Source organism: Quercus robur, chromosome 12 (genome assembly GCF_932294415.1).
Source record: "Quercus robur chromosome 12, dhQueRobu3.1, whole genome shotgun sequence".
In the NCBI taxonomy this organism is placed as follows: domain Eukaryota; kingdom Viridiplantae; phylum Streptophyta; class Magnoliopsida; order Fagales; family Fagaceae; genus Quercus; species Quercus robur.
In genome coordinates, this window is record NC_065545.1 from 10,841,464 (window position 1) to 10,861,500 (window position 20,037).

General features: G+C 36.0%; 2 protein-coding genes across 3 annotated transcripts; both read left to right on the top strand.

Annotated features, from left to right (window-relative positions):
* The first annotated feature begins 481 nt into the window (after window positions 1–481).
* On the top strand, window positions 482–7,901 carry LOC126708815 (general transcription and DNA repair factor IIH helicase subunit XPB1). Its single transcript, XM_050408775.1, has 20 exons — window positions 482–606; window positions 718–761; window positions 879–951; window positions 1,061–1,220; window positions 1,355–1,577; window positions 1,668–1,724; window positions 2,343–2,486; window positions 3,419–3,499; window positions 3,697–3,784; window positions 4,237–4,574; window positions 4,677–4,752; window positions 4,846–5,039; window positions 5,361–5,524; window positions 5,616–5,688; window positions 6,108–6,221; window positions 6,513–6,593; window positions 6,982–7,041; window positions 7,232–7,315; window positions 7,391–7,533; window positions 7,668–7,901. Exons 1-20 carry the CDS (start codon window positions 597–599, stop codon window positions 7,753–7,755), a joined length of 2,295 nt encoding a protein of 764 aa, XP_050264732.1. The 5' UTR covers window positions 482–596; the 3' UTR covers window positions 7,756–7,901.
* A 6,106-nt stretch (window positions 7,902–14,007) lies between these two features.
* LOC126709432 (mitochondrial outer membrane import complex protein METAXIN) lies at window positions 14,008–19,826 on the top strand. Of its 2 annotated transcripts, none has more exons than XM_050409674.1 (7): window positions 14,008–14,146; window positions 14,326–14,537; window positions 15,210–15,544; window positions 15,724–15,800; window positions 15,943–16,003; window positions 16,701–16,866; window positions 19,385–19,826. In XM_050409674.1, exons 2-7 carry the CDS (start codon window positions 14,360–14,362, stop codon window positions 19,564–19,566), a joined length of 999 nt encoding a protein of 332 aa, XP_050265631.1. In that variant the 5' UTR covers window positions 14,008–14,146; window positions 14,326–14,359; the 3' UTR covers window positions 19,567–19,826. The 2 variants fall into 2 exon arrangements, with proteins under 2 accessions (XP_050265631.1, XP_050265632.1); XM_050409675.1 differs by having other exon boundaries at window positions 14,066–14,200.
* The last annotated feature ends 211 nt before the right edge of the window (window positions 19,827–20,037 follow it).

Consider the following 20,037-nt stretch of genomic DNA (forward strand, 5'->3'; position numbering starts at 1 on the left):
TGTCTAGTTACTAGAGTTGCCACAATTTGGTTGAGCGAGTTGTTAGTCCTAGCAGTCTAGTCGCTAGATCTCCAACATTGACAACTCCAATGATTAAGTCGTAAGTTTTTATGATTTGTGCTTGAAACTTTTACGTGGGTGTTTGGGACTTGCTTATAAGCTAGCTTTTTATTTATTAAAACTTTTATACACAATTTTTAAAAACTCAAATAAACTGAATTAGCTGTATCACACCAAACACCTTCTAACATTTTATTGAAAATGTATTTTGAAAAATGTTTTACAGTGAAATAAACGGAGGTCTAAGCCGGTTTAGAGAACCGGTTGGTTGACCATCTTGTGCTTGACGGATATGACCCGAGTATTGCTTGTCAATAAATTGACTTTCAATGTGGGCCGTGATGGGCTCAATAGTAGGCCCTGTTCGTTATTTCTGAAGCTTGATGGGTTCGGGCCTTGGGCTATAAATAAAAGTTTGAACTACAAAAGGCGAGCACCGATTCCAGAATCCGAAAAATCTGAGGCGGTTCCTCTGTAACTGTACTGTATAAATCTCACCTCGCTTCCTCAAACTACATCAGACAGAACAGAAAGTCATGGGACACGGTACTTTCATGAAAATCCTAGTATAACATTTGTTGTCTAAATAGAAATTAATGGAAAAAAAAAAGTTATTGATTTTTATTTTTTATTTTTGGTTTGAATGCTTGATTCCAGGTGAAAAAGGCCGACCCAACAAAAAGCACAAATCTTCAGCCAAGGTTCGTCAAAACCCACTATCACTAATGCAAATTTCTTTGATTTTTACACGGACCCACATGGGTGTTCTTAACTCTCTGTAAGCTATGTTACTCACAAAACCAAAGTACCGTGTGCAGGAAGATCACAGGATCATTGTTGAAGATGAAGATGCATATTATGGCGAAGAAGTCGACGATGATAACCGCGATGGTATGGTCATTGTTCTTTGTATAAACTATAATGATTTTTATTTTGTTGGGTTTTTATTTTTATGTTTTACTTCTTTTTATTGATTTGAATTCAATTTGATTGATTCAAGGTGAGAAAAAGAGAGACTTTACCAAATTAGAGTTGAAACCGGATCATGCTAATAGACCTTTGTGGGCTTGCGCGGATGGCCGTATTTTCCTCGAAACATTTTCGCCTTTGTATAAGCAAGCTTATGATTTTCTCATTGCTATAGCTGAACCCGTTTGCAGGTATCAAATTTTGAGTGTAACACATCAATTTGTGTTTTATGTATTGAGTAATTTTTTTTTTTTTTTAATATATATATATAGGTCTATATTTGTCAGATTATAGCAGTGTTGTGTGTGTGAATTTTGATTTATAGGCCCGAGTCGATGCATGAGTACAACCTGACCCCTCATTCATTGTATGCCGCGGTGTCTGTTGGTCTTGAAACTGAAACTATCATAGCTGTTTTGAATAAACTGTCAAAGACGAAGCTGCCTAAGGAAATGATTGATTTCATACATGCTTCCACGGCCAATTATGGCAAAGTGAAGCTCGTGCTAAAGAAGAATAGGTACTTTGTGGAATCTCCATTTCCTGAGGCAAGTGACTATGTTTTGAGCTTTTTTGGTTATTGGCAGTGTATAGAGATTTTCAAGTTGTGATGCTAATGGTTAGTGAACTCTTTGCAGGTATTGAAGAAGTTGCTTAAGGATGAAGCCATATCCAAAGCAAGGATTAATGCTGAGGTTGGTTACTTGATACAATTAAATTTGTAAATGGCTGGTGTGTGTATTTTGTTTTTCATGGCATGACTTATTTCTAATAGCTTTCTAATCTTTGGATGATTTGACTGGTGGTTTTTAGATATTGAGAAATGGCTTAAGGGATACTATTGTAAGAACTGGCTTGTTTGATCCATGGTGACCAGTTATTTGAACATTTTTTTTGAAGACCATGTTTAATTGTAGGCATGTTTTAGGTTCATATGCTGTGCTTACTGTGTGTCTCTTTGTTTGTGTGTATGCTTGCCTCTTTCCAATAATTTTTGAAGATTGATTGTCTTATCAGACCTTATTAAGATTCATTTTTGTGCTTCATTATGGTGAGCTTTAGTACATAAAATTTTAAACTTTCAACATTATCAATGTATGATGTATATTGTCTAGTGCCAGTATATTTCTCACAATTTTTTTGTCAACTATAGCTGCTTTACACTCCTTTTATTCCTCTTTTAAAATCTAATGGCTGTACATGATTGTGTATTTGTTTTGTTTTTTTTTTTCTCTTTTACTTGGAGAAGTAGCTTTATATCATATTTCAGCATTTTCTATTAGTTGAATGTTGAATCTCTATGCGGACTTAAGGTTTCAAATGGAAGTGATGGCTTTACAATCAGCAAAGCAAAGGGTGAAATTGGAACTGGTCATGAGGATTTGCTTAGTGGAGCAGAAGTGGCAGCTGCAGCAGAAGAAAAAGAAACTCATGCATTTGAGGTTGACCCTGCTCAGGTAATCCATAAGAGTTTTCTGAAATCGAACACATCTTAGACTATTCATGATTTTTGTTGCCTTGTCAGGCCTAAACTCCTTAGATTGGAGCAGTAAGGCACCCATTTGGTGCAAAAGGATATCAGCTGGATTTAGGTCATCCTGGTCCCAATGTGTGACTTAGATTTGACTGATGTAGTGCATAGAAAGCATACACAGCTTCATCAATCCCCCCCCCCCCCCCCCCCTCTCTTCCAGGTTTTCTTTGAAAGGATTTATTGGGGAGGCTTGGCTTGTACTTTATGACCTTTTTTGGATCTGATTCAATATTTTTTGGCTCTTTGTTCAACTGGATGGTATTAGATAAGTGAATACCATATAATATTGTAGATGTTTGGATTCTTTGTGTGTCTGAATTGTTTTTTGGGGAGGTTTGAACATATATGATACAACTGGTATACTAAAATTGTTCCCATGATTTGTTGTACTATTTTTAAATGATCAATACAATTATTCATCACTGTTATTTTTATTATTATTATTATAAAGGATCTTTTAGATCTGCTTGTTTCTGTATGTTGCATGAGTAAGTTGGTTTATATGTATGCCAACAAGTTCTAGATCCAAAGGCACCTTCTCCCCTTGTAAGAGCACAATGGAGGATGAGGTTGTGGGTTCAAGACCCATGGGGTGCAATTGTAACTTTTTTTCTTAAAAAAGCATGTTTATATGTAGATACATTTCTTTCACTAGCAATCAATCTGAACATTTATATCAATTTGTTCCATTGTGGTGGAAAAACAGAAATGCCCACAAAGATGGACAACATTGCATTCTGTAGATTTGGTTGAGTTAATATTTATGGGGTGAAGATATCATTTTTATACTTGGATCCTTCATGGCTTATTTGAAGAGATCTCTTAATGAAACTCTTTTTGTTCTCTAATCGACAGGTTGAGAATGTAAAGCAACGTTGCTTGCCAAATGCTTTAAATTACCCCATGTTGGAGGAGTATGACTTCAGAAATGATACCGTGAGTTAGAATTCACATGTTTTTCCCCTGATCTTAAATTATTACTGAATGTTAAATTGAATTTCAGTGTTGTGGAGTGAAGGGACATCCAGCACTTTTACAAGTTTCATCATATTATGGAGTCACATATGATGATTGTACGTACCTTTTTTCACTATGTGTCCCTCCAACATAACTTTTGCTCTTTGACACTGCAGGTCAACCCTGACCTCGATATGGAATTGAAGCCTCATGCACAACCACGGCCATATCAGGAAAAGAGTCTTAGTAAAATGTTTGGAAATGGTAAGCTTAGTTTGTGATTGTACATACCTCTTTTCCTAAGATCTGATTTAACTGATTTTAACTTGGGACACCCTCTATATTATTTCTTAGTTTAATTATCTCTTGGTTGGGACCAAATATAGATTGAGTCACATTTTTTAAGACTGATTTTCAGCCCATTGTTAAGGAACACAGTAGATTACGTGAGCAGATAAAAAGAAAGCATGAGTAGTTATACAATTTATGCAGATTTTTGAATGGGGTAGAAACCCCACATGCTAATGTTAAATCTTCTGTACTTGAAAATTTATGATTTTTCTCTCCTTATTTGTTACTGGTATTCTTACTAACATTTTTACAATTTTTTTCGTTGTTAGATTTTCTCAAGCTTTTTGATGGCTGTGGCAAGAACAAATATATTACTCTTGTCTTAACGTTTTGAATAATGACATTAAAAAATTATTTAATTGTAGGTAGAGCAAGATCTGGCATCATAGTGCTACCTTGTGGTGCTGGAAAGTCTCTAGTTGGTGTCTCTGCAGCTTGCAGAATAAAAAAAAGCTGCCTTTGCTTAGCAACAAATGCTGTTTCTGTGGATCAGTGGGCTTTCCAGTTCAGGCTATGGTCAACCATCCGAGAAGATCAAATCTGTCGTTTCACATCTGATAGCAAAGAAAGATTCCGCGGTAATGCTGGGGTGGTTGTGACAACATATAACATGGTTGCTTTTGGTGGTAAACGGTCTGAAGAATCTGAAAAGATTATTGAAGAGATAAGAAATAGAGAATGGGGTTTGCTTCTCATGGATGAGGTAATCTTTTTTACTTCATTTGTCGTTTGTGGCCTCCTACCTATAAGATTATGTCAATGTTATATGCATTATAGGTTGGTGAATTACATCTGGTTTGTTCAGGTGCATGTGGTTCCTGCTCACATGTTTCGAAAGGTCATTAGTATCACTAAATCTCACTGCAAGCTTGGGCTCACTGGTATGTCTTCAGTTATTTGTTTAGAATGTTGCAACATCCACCCTTGCCTTTTTCTGATGATAACTGAAAATTTGTTGACTAATTTTACTGCAGCCACTCTTGTTAGAGAGGATGAAAGGATTACCGATCTAAACTTTCTTATTGGGCCGAAATTGTATGAAGCAAACTGGTTGGATCTAGTAAAAGGTGGATTTATTGCAAATGTACAGTGTGCTGAAGTATGGTGTCCAATGACAAAGGAGTTTTTTGCTGAATATTTGAAGAAAGAAAACTCCAAGAAAAAGCAGGTTTGCCTGGTTTACAAATCCTTCATTTTTGTTTTCTCTTCATGCAAATTACTTCTTAATTGGAAATCATGGATGGATGTATGTATTATTTTGCACCATGTCAATTCTTCTTCATATAATGCTTTTATTTGCTGCTGTTACATGTCTTTCTTGATTAACTTCTGCTGCTCTATTTTGATTTTCATGGGATGCTGTTATTTTCTGATTGTGATTTTTTATATATACATTTCTCTATGGAAGTAATTGCTTTATAGAAAGTCAGCACGTTCCCAGCTGTTATATATCCCCCTTCATTAACTTAATGGTCTCTCAAATTTTCAGGCACTCTATGTGATGAACCCAAATAAGTTCAGGGCATGCGAGTTTCTTATAAGGTTTCATGAACAGCAGCGTGGCGATAAAATAATTGTCTTTGCTGACAATCTTTTTGCACTCACAGAGTATGCGATGAAACTACGCAAACCTATGATCTATGGTGCTACCAGGTTGTCTATGAAGATCTTTTCCTTAAGAAGTATGCTTCTACTTGTGCTGCTTCATATCTAATGTTGGCAATCTCTCTGTGTACTGTTTTAGCCATGTTGAGAGGACAAAAATTCTTGAAGCTTTCAAAACTAGCAAGGAAGTAAACACAGTTTTCCTGTCCAAGGTACTCAATTGATGTTATCTTCTTTTTTCAGTAATTTTGGTTCTTCAAAATATTGGCATCTTATTTCTGTTGGGTTCATACAATTTGCTCTACTTGATGATTGAAGTATTTGTAAGATCATTATGACATGCTTGAATGTATGAACTCTCTATTGGGTGTGTGTCAAGGTCAAGAAACTGGTGCATATATGTGATCCTACTTGGGTTGATGTGGTAGACTTGCCCATACTATTGAATTTTCTGATTTTTTCTTCTTTCAGAGTTGAAAACAATTAGAACTCCACAATATTGACTAGTTTTTCCTTTTAAATTAGATGCAGCTTATGAAGTTGAAACATTATATTAATTATCAAAAAAAAAAAAAAAAAAATTGAAACATTATATCAATGAAGGTTGTCCTAATTGTTTTGTCATTTTCAGGTGGGTGATAATTCGATAGATATTCCTGAGGCGAATGTTATCATTCAGATTTCTTCACATGCTGGTTCAAGACGTCAAGAAGCCCAACGTCTGGGTCGTATTCTTAGGGCTAAGGTTTGTTTTCATATCCTCTTTATATACAATATAATCTTGGCTTGTCTATAGTAGCTGGTAACAACAACAACAACAAGCCTTAGTCCCAAAATTTTGGTGTTAGCTATGGATCTTAATAGACTAATTAAGGCTCATCAGAAATAATTGGCAACTTTAATTGATTGACATCATTATGGAAGATTGTTTGTGATGATTTTGGAATAAAAAAGCATTGGACATTGTTGTGAGAGTTTCATTTTAATGGATTATGCCAACCATCAGATTTAAGATTCTGTCCATTTGGATGTACAGGGTAAACTTCAAGATAGGATGGCGGGAGGTAAAGAGGAGTACAATGCATTTTTCTATTCCCTTGTGTCAACAGATACACAGGTATGCATCTGTTCTCTTTTCTTGATTTGATTAGTTATTGAACTGTGTGAGAATAATGATTAAGTGATTAAATCACCACTTCCTAGAGTAGGTATCTTGAGTTAGAGCCTTGTCTCCACTCTTCCTCCAATTTAAAATTTTCACATATTAAGGGGGGAGTCTGGGTGGAGGAGTTTTAAAAATAATATTTAATTGATTAAATTCATCTTTTCCTATTAGCTTAAGCTTTTGGGACTAGTGGTAATTTGTCAAATCATTTTATTATAGATTTTTTTTTTTTTTTTTTTTTTTTTTTTTTTTTTTTTTTTTTTTTTTTTAATTTGGAAGTATGAACCTTTTAATATTTGGTTAAGATTTTTGATATCCAAATTATTGGGTCTGAATGTAGGAGATGTACTACTCTACCAAAAGGCAGCAGTTTTTGATTGATCAAGGTTATAGCTTTAAGGTATATGTTTATATTTTATTATGCGTCTCATTTTATTGCAGAAGCAGTTATTCTGATGAGGATGCTAATTGCTAATACATGTAGAATTTTGCTTTTTTGCCCAGTAACTGTTATGCACATAGCTGTCAAAACTCTATTTCATTTGGTTATTATTAGTTCGTAAATGGCACTCAACTTTTACTTGTGACAGGTAATAACAAGCTTGCCTCCATCTGATACGGGAGCTGATTTGAGTTACCACAGTTTACAAGATCAATTGGCACTACTTTCCAAGGTCTTTATCTGCACTGTGCTTCAACTTTAAATTCAGTCATTGAATAAGAAATTCCTGACCTTTCTTGCACATCAGGTGTTGAGTGCTGGCGATGATGCAGTTGGTTTAGAGCAATTAGAAGAAGATGCAGATGACATAGCGCTTCATAAAACCCGTCGTTTTATGGGTTCCATGAGTGCTATGTCAGGTGCAAATGGGATGGTTTACATGGAGTACAGGTATGGTATCCCATTTTTCCCACACCTGCTTTCCACAGTTTTTTTGTGCCACTCTTTTTAATGCATATTGCCATATAACTCTCGTTTCATCATGTAAATCTGTAATTGTCATATAACTCTTATTCCATTTGCAGTACTGGGCGAAAAATGCAAGGCCAGTTGAAGGGTAAGCCCAAGGATCCAGCCAAGCGACATCACCTGTTCAAAAGGCGCTTTACTTGAGATGATAAGCCAACTTATCTTTATGTCCCAAAAAGAGAAGAGCTTTCAAACTACCAGGATGCCATGGTTTTATTGGTGTTCATGTTTCTTTACCCCACAATTTGTATGATGTTATAATGAGTTGGCATTTTGTATATTTCTCTACATATAGCCTGTTAATATGCTCGAGAGAATCAAAGAGTTCAGGGTGCTCAACCATTAGGCTATTTAGGCAATGAATAGCCTAATGGCCTAAGGGCCCCCAAAGGGAAGAAAGCCCTAAAATATAATATATTGAATCTATTTGCCTTATAATATTGCAAAACAAAATATAATAAAAAAAAAGTAAGCCTCTTGCCTAGCAAAGGAAAAAAAAAAGACCTAATAGAATGCATTATCTATCAGTCTTACAATGTAAAAATTGTAATTAAGGCCTACGAATTTAATGAATATAAATTGTTTTTGAAAATATTATATTATTTTCGATTGTTGTGCTTTAACGGCTTTCTATTAATACATTTTACTATATTTGTGGTAGCTTAATAGTGTCAATATTTTTAATCTCCTAAAAATTTTACTCTTCTTTTCTCTTCCTATCAAAATTTAGAATTATAATTAATAGTGTACGGCACCGATATCCCAAGACCCATATGGGCCCTAGGCCCAGGCCCAACGGAACAGTCCCATTGCCCTAAGCCCTTCTTGAAACTGTCTTAGTGTAAAAACAAGTTTTGGGCCTTGAATTCTGAGTAGTGTTCGGCATAAGTTTTCCTGAACAAGCGTATGAACCGTGTCCGGGAAAATCATGAAATGCTCGAGAAATTGCATTATCAAGCACAATTGACTAAGCTGGAACCAAGTTCCAAGGTCATAATTGTTGCATCCCACTCTCACCTAAACACCCACTTAAATCAGATAATATTGGACCTTCAATAGCACTAGCGGTGGCTGTAATCATAATCTTCCCACTAACCTTAGCTATAAATAGCAGAAGTTTGGGAAGAGGAGGGGGTTCAGAAAAATAGAGAGAAAACAGTCAAGGAAGAGGAGAGATTGAGTGTTGCTTTGAGTCTCTCTGCCGAGAACGACCCAGAGTAGGAAATCCTAAAACCCACTACAAATAAATTATGAGCCCAAGTGAGTTAAAGCCCAATAGTCTCATCTCTGGTTCCCACACCCTGTTCAAGAGCAGCCGTAGCCCGAGAATCCGCCCGCTGAGCCCCAGCAACCAGTGATTGAAGCGGCTGCCTTGTCGGCTGAAGTTATCCAACCCGGCAGAAGGATGGTGTCAAGGAAGGTCATGACCATTGACCGCTTCGTGCCCGGTGCACGGCAGCCCAACTAGCCCCCACCTTCTCAGGGTCGGAGCCAAGTGCCTCAGCCTCCACCCTCTTCTCAAGTTGGACGGGCCCGTAAGAAACGAAAGGTCACCGATCAACCATCCACGGGCCCGGGAGATGCTGCCGTCCAGACTCCTTCGCCTCCCCGGTTGTAAGTTTCAGAGACAAGAAGTTTGCGTACCGGACGTTTATGTATGACAGCAGGGGGCTATTAACTAGAAGTGCCTACTTAAAGTTCTGCCAGGTAGAGTAAACTGGCTCTACTCCAAGGATCAGGTGCGAAGCCCGGAGTTGTCCGTCTCAATGCACGTATATCTCGGAACGAAGGATGAAGTTCAAATCCTTGGCATGGACGGTTCTGATGTCAGGAACAAATACTTTGCCGTCTGCAAAAGAGCAAGTGTCATATCAGTATCTGATAATAAAGATTTACTTCAATAAAAAGAAAATGAAAAGTGGAGGAAAACAATTAGATCAAGGGATTGGTGCAAACTCACTTCACACCGTGAAAGGGGGTAAGGGACGTCTCCGGCAAACCAATTGCCACGCACCCGAACGAACTCCCCTGCGAAGTTCCTGTTCGAATCAGGTAGGCATGATATCAGCCGTACCCGATTATCTCTTGTCTTTAGGTAATAGTTGGTAGCTTTGTCCCCATAGAGGTTATACATATGGTTAATGTCATGGTAATTTAACTGTAAATCAAAGGTATGGTTCAACCTACTGACGCAACTAACTACCCGGTAAAAGTTGGGGGGAAGCTGGTCGGGACACAGCCCGTAGTACCTAAGTGTATCTGTCAAAAGGGGATCCACGGGGAACCTAACCCCGCCTTCTAAAATTGACATCAGAGGAAAGAAGGCTGTACCTAATCCTCGGTGGAGAGCAATATCACTCTCATGACAGTAAGCCACTTCCACGTCATCGGGAATACTAAATGTGCTCCTAAAGGTGGCCAAGGCAGCCGGGTACTCTAGAAGATAAGAGTAACCCATCTATAACGCTTAATGCTATGAAAGGGAACTTAAAGAAATAAAATTGAAGGAATAGGAAGGGGAAGAAAACTTACTTTGGGTTCTAAGGAGGAAAGGAACACTAGGCAGGTGAGTAAGCGCACAGAGAGTTGGTCGGCAGAGAGTAAGCGCGAAAAATCAGAGGTGAAGGAAAAATGAAAGAATGTTCTGAGGGAAACTATTTATAGAGTCAAAAAAGGGGGCAAAGAAACGTTTAATCAAGTAATAAATGGGCATGATTTACGAACAGCCCTGCGAATACCAAACGTAACCGATACACGTGCCGCTTCGGTTCATGAACCGTCAGGCAATAATGACAACTGTACTTGACGCTGCGAAACAGCACGTCTTTTGAGATGAGCATTAATGAGAAATCATAACCACGAGTCCCAGGCCATAAGATCTCCGAGGTCAAAAAGTTCGACCAGCTCCTTGATTCTTCCCGGCAACCGGGTATGAATCAAGGGGGGCTAATGTACGGCACCGAGATCCCAGGCCCAACGGAACAGCCCTATTATCCTAAGCCCTTCTTGAAACTGTCTTAGTGTAAAAACAAGTTTTGGGCCTTGAATTCTGAGAAGTGTTCGGCATAAGTTTTCCCGAACAAGCGTATGAACCGTGTCCAAGAAAATCATGAAATGCTCGGGAAACTGCATTACCGAGCACAATCGACTAAGCTGGAACCAAGTTCCAAGGCCATAATTGTTGCATCCCACTCTCACCTAAACACCCACTTAAATCAAATAATATTGAACCTTCAATAGCACTAGCGGTGGCTGTAATCATAATCTCCCCACTAACCTTAGCTATAAATAGCAGAAGTTTGGGAAGAGGAGGGGGTTCAGAAAAATAGAGAGAAAACAGTCAAGGAAGAGGAGAGATTGAGTGTTGCTTTGAGTCTTTCTGCCGAGAAAGACCTAGAGTAGGAAATTCTGAAGCCCACTACAAATAAATTGTGAGCCCAAGTGAGTTAAAACCCAATAGTCTCATCTTTGGTTCCCACAAATAGTTCTTCGGACAAGTTGATTACTGAAATCCATTGTTCAATATTTAAAATCCAATATTGCCAAGAGAAATAATGATTATCTCAATAATGATATTTATTCTTATATTGATTGTTTAGATTTATTTTTAGAATTTAAAATTTAACATAAATATTATAAATAGATTAAAATAGTGTAATTAATATATTAAGTAATGTATTGCTTATAAAATATTAACTAACAATACTTTTATATTTGTGTTTGGAGGAAAAAAGTAAGCCAAAATTAGAATTGATAAATCCTATGTAAGCTTGACTATGTAACAAGAAAGATTAAGTGAATTAGTGATATTACTATTATTACTGATTAAAGAGAAAATATTGGCGGAGGCAAGAAAAAAAAACATAATTAGTAGTAATATTACATCTCAAAAAACAAGAAAATATATTTTAAATGAAACAATATTAAAATGTAAATATTGTTCAATTAATATTTAAAATAAAAGGTCCTGCTAAAAATTGTCACCTTAGCTTCTAAAATGTATAGAGTTTATCATAGATTGGGCTGTATTACTGAGGTATTTGACAAAAACAATACCATTTAGAATTTAGAAGTTTTTTAAAAATTATTTTTATTTGAAATACTCTATGCACATGAAAAATCGTCATACTAATGTGGATATATTTTGCATGAAAGACATTTAACATGCCACTAATATAGTTAATATTTCATGATTTTAGTATTACATTGTAGTATTAATATTTTAAAAAATCAATTCAATTGAGGCTAAGATTGTTAAAAACACAAATATCAAATTGGTAGCTTTGCAATGAAGTGTTCAGAATCTTCAGATGGCTACCTTTAAGATATTGGAAGAAATTAAGAAAATAATTACCCAGTAAATTATCTCTTAAGTCTCAAAATGGATCGAGAAGTTTCTAGAAAATACCACAAGGAAACTTAGAAGTTTCTAGAAAATACCACAAGGAAACTTAGTTTTGTAAGTGTAAAATGTTTTGTTTGTATATGCTCATGGTTGGATATGAGTAAATGTATCAAACCTTCAAGTTTTTGTACTATCATGAATGGTGTGACTTTTGGGAATTCAAGAAAGCCTTATGAAATTTATTTGTTTTCACGAGAGATATGAATTTTGGTTGAAAAATGAAATTGGTGATGCCTAGTATTTTAGAAAGAGAATATCCATTTATATACAATTTATTTTCGTTCAAGCCTTGTTGAGGATAGAAAGAAATTTGTGGTTAAACTTAGAAACTTAGAGCACTTGGAAGTGCAATTTGTTTGTCAAAGACTTAGAATGTTCTAATTTGTATCTCTAAGAGAATCTCAACAACACTTAATAAAGCTGCTCAATAATTATTTATTTATTTTTACTTCTATCTTAAAAAGAGAGAAACATTCCTGCATATTTTCGAGATTTAATGACTTAAAAAAATAAAAAATAAAATGAAAAAGGAAAAGGAAAAGAGAAGAGATTAAAAAATTCAACAAGGTTGCTCAAATTATGAATGGGTCAAGCTCAATGCCACATGGCAAGTTATCCATTTGCATGTACGAAATCTATAATCTATATATATATATACATATATATATATATATATATATATATATATAAAAAACCGAAACTTTTGTTGGTACCACAATTTTCCACGCACAACACAATATTTAAAAAATAAAAAATTAAATTAAAAACACTATTTTTCTCTCCAAAACCCGATACTTATCTTCATTTTTTTTTTTGGGATAAAATCAGATATTTTAAGCTGAATTTAATCTAAAGATGATTTTTTTTTTTTTAAAAAAAAAAAATCTGCAATAAAAGGATAAGCATACTATTTCATGAATTTCTCCTATTTTTGGTGGAGAAGATCTGCCGCCGACCATCGGAGTAGTTGGGTCGGCTGGTGTCGGATTGGTTCCAATCGGGTTCTCCAGGTGGGTCGGGTCACCAGATGGTTTTGGACAGCTCTAACGATGGGTTTGAATCTATAAGATTTATTAATTAAAAGTGTTCCAAAGTTTTTATTAATTAAAAGTGTTCCAAAGTTACTTCATTTCATTATGGTCAGTATATAACATAGTTGAATTCCCATGCCTCACATATCATAAACAAAAACAAAACAAAACAAAAAACAAAAATAAGAAAAAGAAATAAAAAATGTGGACACTAAGAGACTATTCATGAATGGTTGATGCTGGATTCTCCCCATAGAAACTAACCAATATTATTGATATCCTTCCACATTCAATTTACTCATGGTAGGAGGTATTAGTTGAATTACAAAACTCTTGATCATAAAATGATTTTATCTCCAAAACATTAAGTTCATTTATACTTTTTTACATACATGTTCCACTCTTTTTATTTAAAGCACTTCATTATCTACATTGGAGTCTGTGTAAAGTTTTGTGGTACCAATTGGTCGATGTAATGTTAAATAGAAATCTAGGAATGCATTGAAGGATCGAATAATTTGGTTATATAGAAAGAAGCGATTAATCTGTAATATAGATACATGATCACATGCAATAGGATGAGCAATATATAGTTTCTTTTAGGACACACAGATGGTGGGTTTATTGACGCTCTTTTGTAGTGGTAATTTAGGTTAGGTAATGTGTTTGAACTTGTTGAGAGCGTGTAATTGTGTGTTTAATTGTTGGTTTGTTAAAATAAAAAAAAAATGTTGGGCTCATTAACAAGCTATTATAAATCTAGAGATCTTAAGTTTCATTTACTCAGTTTACACAACTTGATGCGTATTTTAAGATTAAATCCAAAAAAAAAAAAAAAAAAAAAAGATGGATTGAGATCAATGCAATTACCACATCTTCTCACAATATTTTTAAAATTTTTGTTGTTTACATTTTTTTACTTTAAGCCCTGTCTTAAATATAGCAGCCCGGGCCCAGGCCCAGATCCACAAGTTTGCAACCCACGCATCCCTCAAACCCCAAAGAAAAACCCCACCTCCATTGTCCATACCTCTTGTCGCTTCTTCATCTTCTACAGAGTCACATTTGACACCTTCTTCCTTCTTATACAGTTCGACAGGTAAAACGCTTAATAAATCCATTTCTGGGTTCTTTTCCTTTTGCTCTGAATTGGGTTTGTTTCTCCGATTTGACTCTTTTGTTTTGTTTTGTTTTGTTGGCTGCTTGTATTTCACGAAATCAAACTATAAACAAATGGCTATATCTCTAAAAAGTTGTAAACTTTTGTTGCTGTTGTAGTTTGTAGTTGTTGTGACTATTGGCGTTTTGAAATATGGAGGAGATGAACACTGAGAATAACTGGCGAGAAGAGCAGAATTTCACATTGGTGGTAAGGAAGCCGTGTTTTGGTCTCCCCACAGCATGCCCTTCATGCCTCCCTCTTTACTTGTATCTCAAATTTGCTCAACTCCCATTCCATTTGGATTTCTGCTCTATCTACCCTGACTCTGGTAATTCCTCTCTCTCTCTCTCTCTCGCTCTCTCTCTCTCGCTTCATGTTTCTATTGTTATACTTGTGTGAGTTTTGGTGATTAGAGATTCTGGGTGTTGGCTTGGTTGCTTTTTTGTGTTTGAGGCTCACAACTGCTATGTGTTGTTATTTTGCAATTTTTGTTGTTTATTTAAAGTATTTAAGTAATAATTCACTGTGTGTATTCTGGGTTCTGTGAATTTGCTGTGTGTATGCCTTATAGACTCTTTCTCTTACCATTCTTTACTTTTCGATCTTCATCAGTGTTTTCAAAGGTGAAAGCATAAGGTGAGGTGCTTTAGGTTGATCTGGAAGTTGCGAATCACATTGTTCGTATTCAAATTGCATGTTTGAATAAGAAAGACCATTCCTGATTACCCTTTTTTTGCATGTACTATTGGTCTATGTCTTAGGGAATCTTAGATACAGTTAGAGCTTAATTCTCCTCTTATTTACTGTACATCCATGCTCATTTATGCCTTTTGTGTATGTCTTTGTGTAGGTAGAAACGGTATAGTATAACTGTATATGTGTATGATCTACATGGTGTAGATGTATTCTGGTACTTAAGAAAGAAAACCATTATGCTTGTACTTATATTTAAGTCAATAAGCATACTAATTGTGGTGTTGTTTGTTGTGCTCTTTGTTAGATCAAATTCCATATATTGAGTCTGGTGATTATGTGGCCTATAATAATGAGAATGGTGGGGTTATTGAAAGTTTGAAGAAAGATGGTATTGCTGATTTGGACGCTGAGTTCAAGTCAGTTCCAGAATGGATATCAACAAAAGCAATGGTTAGCTCCTGGCTAGGAGATGCAATCATATATGAACTCTGGGTGGGGTCTGATGGTAGTTCTGCTAAGAAGATCTATTATCCTGATCTTCCATGGCCAATAGGAAAGGTTCTGTTCTGGAAGCAATCTCAGACTGTAATGCTGCAACTTGGAATAACTAAAGAGAATGCCGAGCAAAAGGAGGAAGAGGTACCCTTTTCTCCTTGATCTTCCTTGTTTTTGCTTTGATATGTTCAGACTCTCTCTCTCTCTCTCAAATACGCAAGCACACAAATGTTTTAGGAAATTGTATATACACTACTTACCATTTGTTCTTCACTGGTTTTAACAATTATTCTAGGTTTTAAATTATATTTTATTGGAGACAGATTTACAATAGAGCAAAAATTGCATATGAAGCTCTGTCAAATAGGTTAGGGGAAGAGGACTTTCTATTTGAGAACAGGTGACTCTTCTGGCTATCCTGTCTTGGATATTTTATTTCCTTAAACAACTAATATTTGGAACTTTCTGAGATTTTTTTCCTCACTTTAAGTGAACTTAACATGCTGATGTCAATAACTGCATGCGTTATTACTTTCATGTAGGCCATCAAGTGTGGACGCGATATTTCTTGCGCATGTGCTTTTAACTCTTCAAGCATTACCTGTGAGTGATCCTACAGATTGTAACATGGTCATGATCTTGTGAAAGCTGATTGTGGTTATTTTTGTGATTAATAAAGTATATTGATTTTAATTAGTTTTGACTTTGAAGTTTATATTTGTTGAACTTAGCAAGTCTTGATTTCTGTGTTGCTCTTGTATACTCCCCTCAAAACTAGATTCCCCCCTCGCTCTCTTGGCCAAAAAATTATGATGTTTTCCCTCTCCCAAAATAAAATCAACCGTCATCTGAAGAAAAAAAAAAAAAGATTTGGCGAGCGTCGCTGCTGTCAGAAGGCTTAACACCCCCCCCCCCCCCTGCCCCCGCCCCCAACCAACAGCTTCTGATGTGAGTTTTCCACTATCTGAAATCAACTGTCAATGTGAAATTTTTATTAGCCAATGAGATCTAGCTCAAATGACATCTCCCCTCATTAGTGCATCTCGTGAGAAAAATTTATTTTCAATTTTCCTTTTTTAGTTGTTGGATGAGAAATTAATGTCGGAAGTTATTTTGGCACTCGTGTTTTTCTGATGCTTTACGTATTGTAGTAACCATGCGTCAATTGGAGGTTGATCTTGCATGTTGGTAAAAAATGTCTGAGCTTGGTCATCATTAGATTTTGCTTTATACTAAATATATTTTTAAGTCTTAGTATTATCGGTAGTGACGTTAAGCATGCTTCCTGCAATACTATCAGGAAACATCAGTGCTGAGGAACGCACTCTTGGAACATGGTAATCTTGTGAAGTATGCTGAAAAACATAAGATGGAGCAGATAGAGGCTGGTTCGTCATCTTCTTCTGTCCCACAGTTTCAGTCAGGCCCTTCATCATCAGCTCCAAGAAAGGGTCCTTCAAATTGGAGTAAGATCCTTCAAAATTCCAGACTTGTACTTTTTTCTCTAAAATCTTTATTTATTAATTTTGGTTGGGCAGTTTTAGTGCCTTTACCAATCCAGACTACTTTTTTCTTTTTTTGGTTGGTAACTAAAAATTTTATTGAGAATAAAAAGAGAATAAAAAAAGAGCAATCCAGAGTTGCAGATTACATTTTTAAAGTTCTAGTGAATCATGTTCGTATTAGATTTCAGATACTTAAATAAAGTGAAATCTGTAAATAAAAAAGCTTAATAGGGTATCAGTATCAACACAGTCTTGCTTGTGTCTTGTGGTTTCCCAGAATTTATTGCTGATATTGACAGGAAGATATAGTACATATACCCCCCTCCTCCCCCTTCCCCACCCCCAAAAAAAAAAAAAATACAGGCAGATCTGATGTGAGTGATTTTTTATTTAAATGCTACATCATTCTTCATGATCTAGCCAAACCTTTATTTTTTTTAAATTTGGATAATGGCTGCCTGGGTGCTACAATAAAAAGGGGTACAATGTAAACCTTGAGTGACACTTTGTTTAGTTGATTTGCTTTGTAAAAGGTTATGCCACTGTCCACTTCAGGTCATTTTAGCCTGGACATTGTCACTTCCTTTCTGGGCTTGTATACTTCAAATTCAATTTTCTCTAAATTGCCTCTCTAAAATAGTTAAATCACAAACTCCCCCCCCACCCCCCCCCCCCCCCCCCCCCCCAACTTCTCTTCTTTTTTTGATGAGTAAGCAAAAGAGGATTTATTGAAAAAGAGAATCACATCATGTTCATGATGATGAACACAAAGTGCCTATAAAAATTACAAAAAATCTAAGAGAATTGAGAAACTCAAAAATAGGGATGTTACTGTCAGAGGCATCACCCACTAAACTCCAAACATGTTAATACTTCACACTCTACAAACGTAAGTGACATCACAATGAAGCAATAATTGATCCACGATTTTCCTGCTAACACTGACACAAACAGTACCATCCTACTAAAGATAAGCCCTTCTTGATAAGGTTATAAATAGTTAGAATTTTACCCCAAGCTACTGTCCACAAAGAGAAAGACGCCCTCTTTGGAGCCTTGACACACCATATGCTCAGAAGAGGAAAAGGATTGCCAGTAGTGCCACAAATAGTCTTGTAGTACAAAAAAAAATCAAACTTTTTTTTAATAAGTAAGAACAAACATCAAACTTGCAACACCCCTTTAATCACCATTTCATTTTATCAGCCCCCTCCCACTAGGCACCTAAGAGTAGATATGATTTTAAAAAAAATTCACATATTGCAACTCCCAATCATGAAATTCCCTGTGAAATCATACATTTAAACTCCTAACCTCCCCATCCAACCCATAATTCAACAAATCAAAGAGCTTACCTATTAGCCAAGGAGGCAAACAGATCAAGGTACAAATCCTTCAGAGGAAGGTGGCCACTTCCCTTATCATGCCAAAACCTTACATGAACACCATCACCTAACTCAAAAGCCACATGTTGGAAAAAAGAGTCCCAACTTGTTCTAACACTCTACCAAAGGCTACATCCATGTGATCATCTACCAGCTTTAGCACACCATCTGATGCCATAGATGTATATTTTCGTGCCCAAAATGCCATAGCCATTTCCCCTGCATAGCTTGGTTAAAGTTCCCAATCTTCTTAACCCCAAGCCACTCACCTCAATAGGAGAGCACACCTTGTCCACGCCACCAAAGAGTATTTGAACTCCTCTGAGGTGCCCCACAAGAAATTCCTTTGAATCTTTTCCAACCTATATGTTACAGATTTTGGGGTAGTTAATAAGGAGAGGTAATACGTAGGTAGGCTAGAAAGCGTACTCTTCAGCAATGTGAGCTTACCTCCCTTAGACAAATATAGTCTCTTACAACCAAATAATCTCCATTCCATCGTTTCCAAAATAGGATTCCTCACAGAGATAGCCTTGAAGGTGTCCCCAAAGGCATTCCCAAATAAGTCATTGACACACTGCCAATTCTACAACGTAAAATATCCTGCCAGTTCATTTTGACAGTAGTCACTTTCTTATGACCATTCCATAATAGCATTTTGTGTACTAGTAGAATCATAGACCTTCCTTCTGAGCAAACAAAGGAGTAGAATTTGGTCAAGACAAGGTTCTCCTTGTAGGTCTCTTTGGAATTGAAAGTTTCAGTTTATGCATTTGTTGTTTGTGTTCATGTCAGAAGTAGAAACTTTATTGTGTATGCGAATGAACAGAGGCATGACTAATTGAAAATTTTTGCTGTTTTTCGTTTTATGTGAGATATCAATATGGTTGAAATATTCTGACCTTAAATAAATTGTATTGCTATGTTTCACCACTAGCACACAAATAATTTATGCTTTGTCAGTTTTATACTTATAAAAAAAAAAATTATGCTTTGTCAGTTTTATGCATTCCTATTATGTGGGATTCTTGTCTCTGCCTTATTGGTACCTTTGCTTATCATTTCTTTCTACATACAATTTGGATCAATCATAGGTTCGAAGCCCAAAAGCAAATCCAAGAGGGAAAAAACAAAGGAGGAGAAAACTTTTAGAAAAAGAGCCAAATATTTTGTGGTAGCACAGCTCGTTTCAGTTCTACTTTTTCTCACTTTCATGAATAGATCTGATGATGAAGTGGAGCTTGATGACGATGATGGCTATGGTTATGATGACTGAAAAGCATTCACTCATCTTCGTGCTGAGTTTTCAATACCAACTTTTTTCCTTTGATTAGTACCCAAGGTTAGCTAGTTGACGAGGATGACTTTTGCCCTTCTTGTAATTTTCAATGGAAATTTTGGAAAATAAGTGTCCATACAACTCAAAATTATGATTTATTTGAATAGATGAGCTGTATTTTTTTGCGGTTTCAAAAGAAATATTATATTGTTCATGACATTTGATTTTTTAAACGATGCTTACATTTTGTATTTTAATTAGCAATAATTTACTTGTACCTTTCCCAGAAAAATAATGGATCTGGATTTACATTTTTGTTAATTTAGATTGGTGAAGGGGATGTATAGCTCCTAAAATCCTCAGAAATCCTATGCAAGCAGATATCCTCTTCAGTTGCAAATGATAGAAGCACCTCATACCCATGCAATTCTTCTAAACCTACAAACCAGAATTATTATATGTTGCCTT

Excerpts from the sequence above, each read along its gene's own strand:
- LOC126708815 (XM_050408775.1), top strand. Across the intron at positions 3,500-3,696 it reads ATGACTTCAGAAATGATACC|GTCAACCCTGACCTCGATAT; the intron begins GTGAGTTAGAAT and ends TTGACACTGCAG. Across the intron at positions 4,575-4,676 it reads GTTTGCTTCTCATGGATGAG|GTGCATGTGGTTCCTGCTCA; the intron begins GTAATCTTTTTT and ends TGGTTTGTTCAG.
- LOC126709432 (XM_050409674.1), top strand. The coding sequence starts at position 14,360 with ATGGAGGAGATGAACACTGAGAATAACTGGCGAGAAGAGCAGAATTTC. Across the intron at positions 14,538-15,209 it reads CTCTATCTACCCTGACTCTG|ATCAAATTCCATATATTGAG; the intron begins GTAATTCCTCTC and ends GCTCTTTGTTAG. Across the intron at positions 16,004-16,700 it reads TAACTCTTCAAGCATTACCT|GAAACATCAGTGCTGAGGAA; the intron begins GTGAGTGATCCT and ends CAATACTATCAG.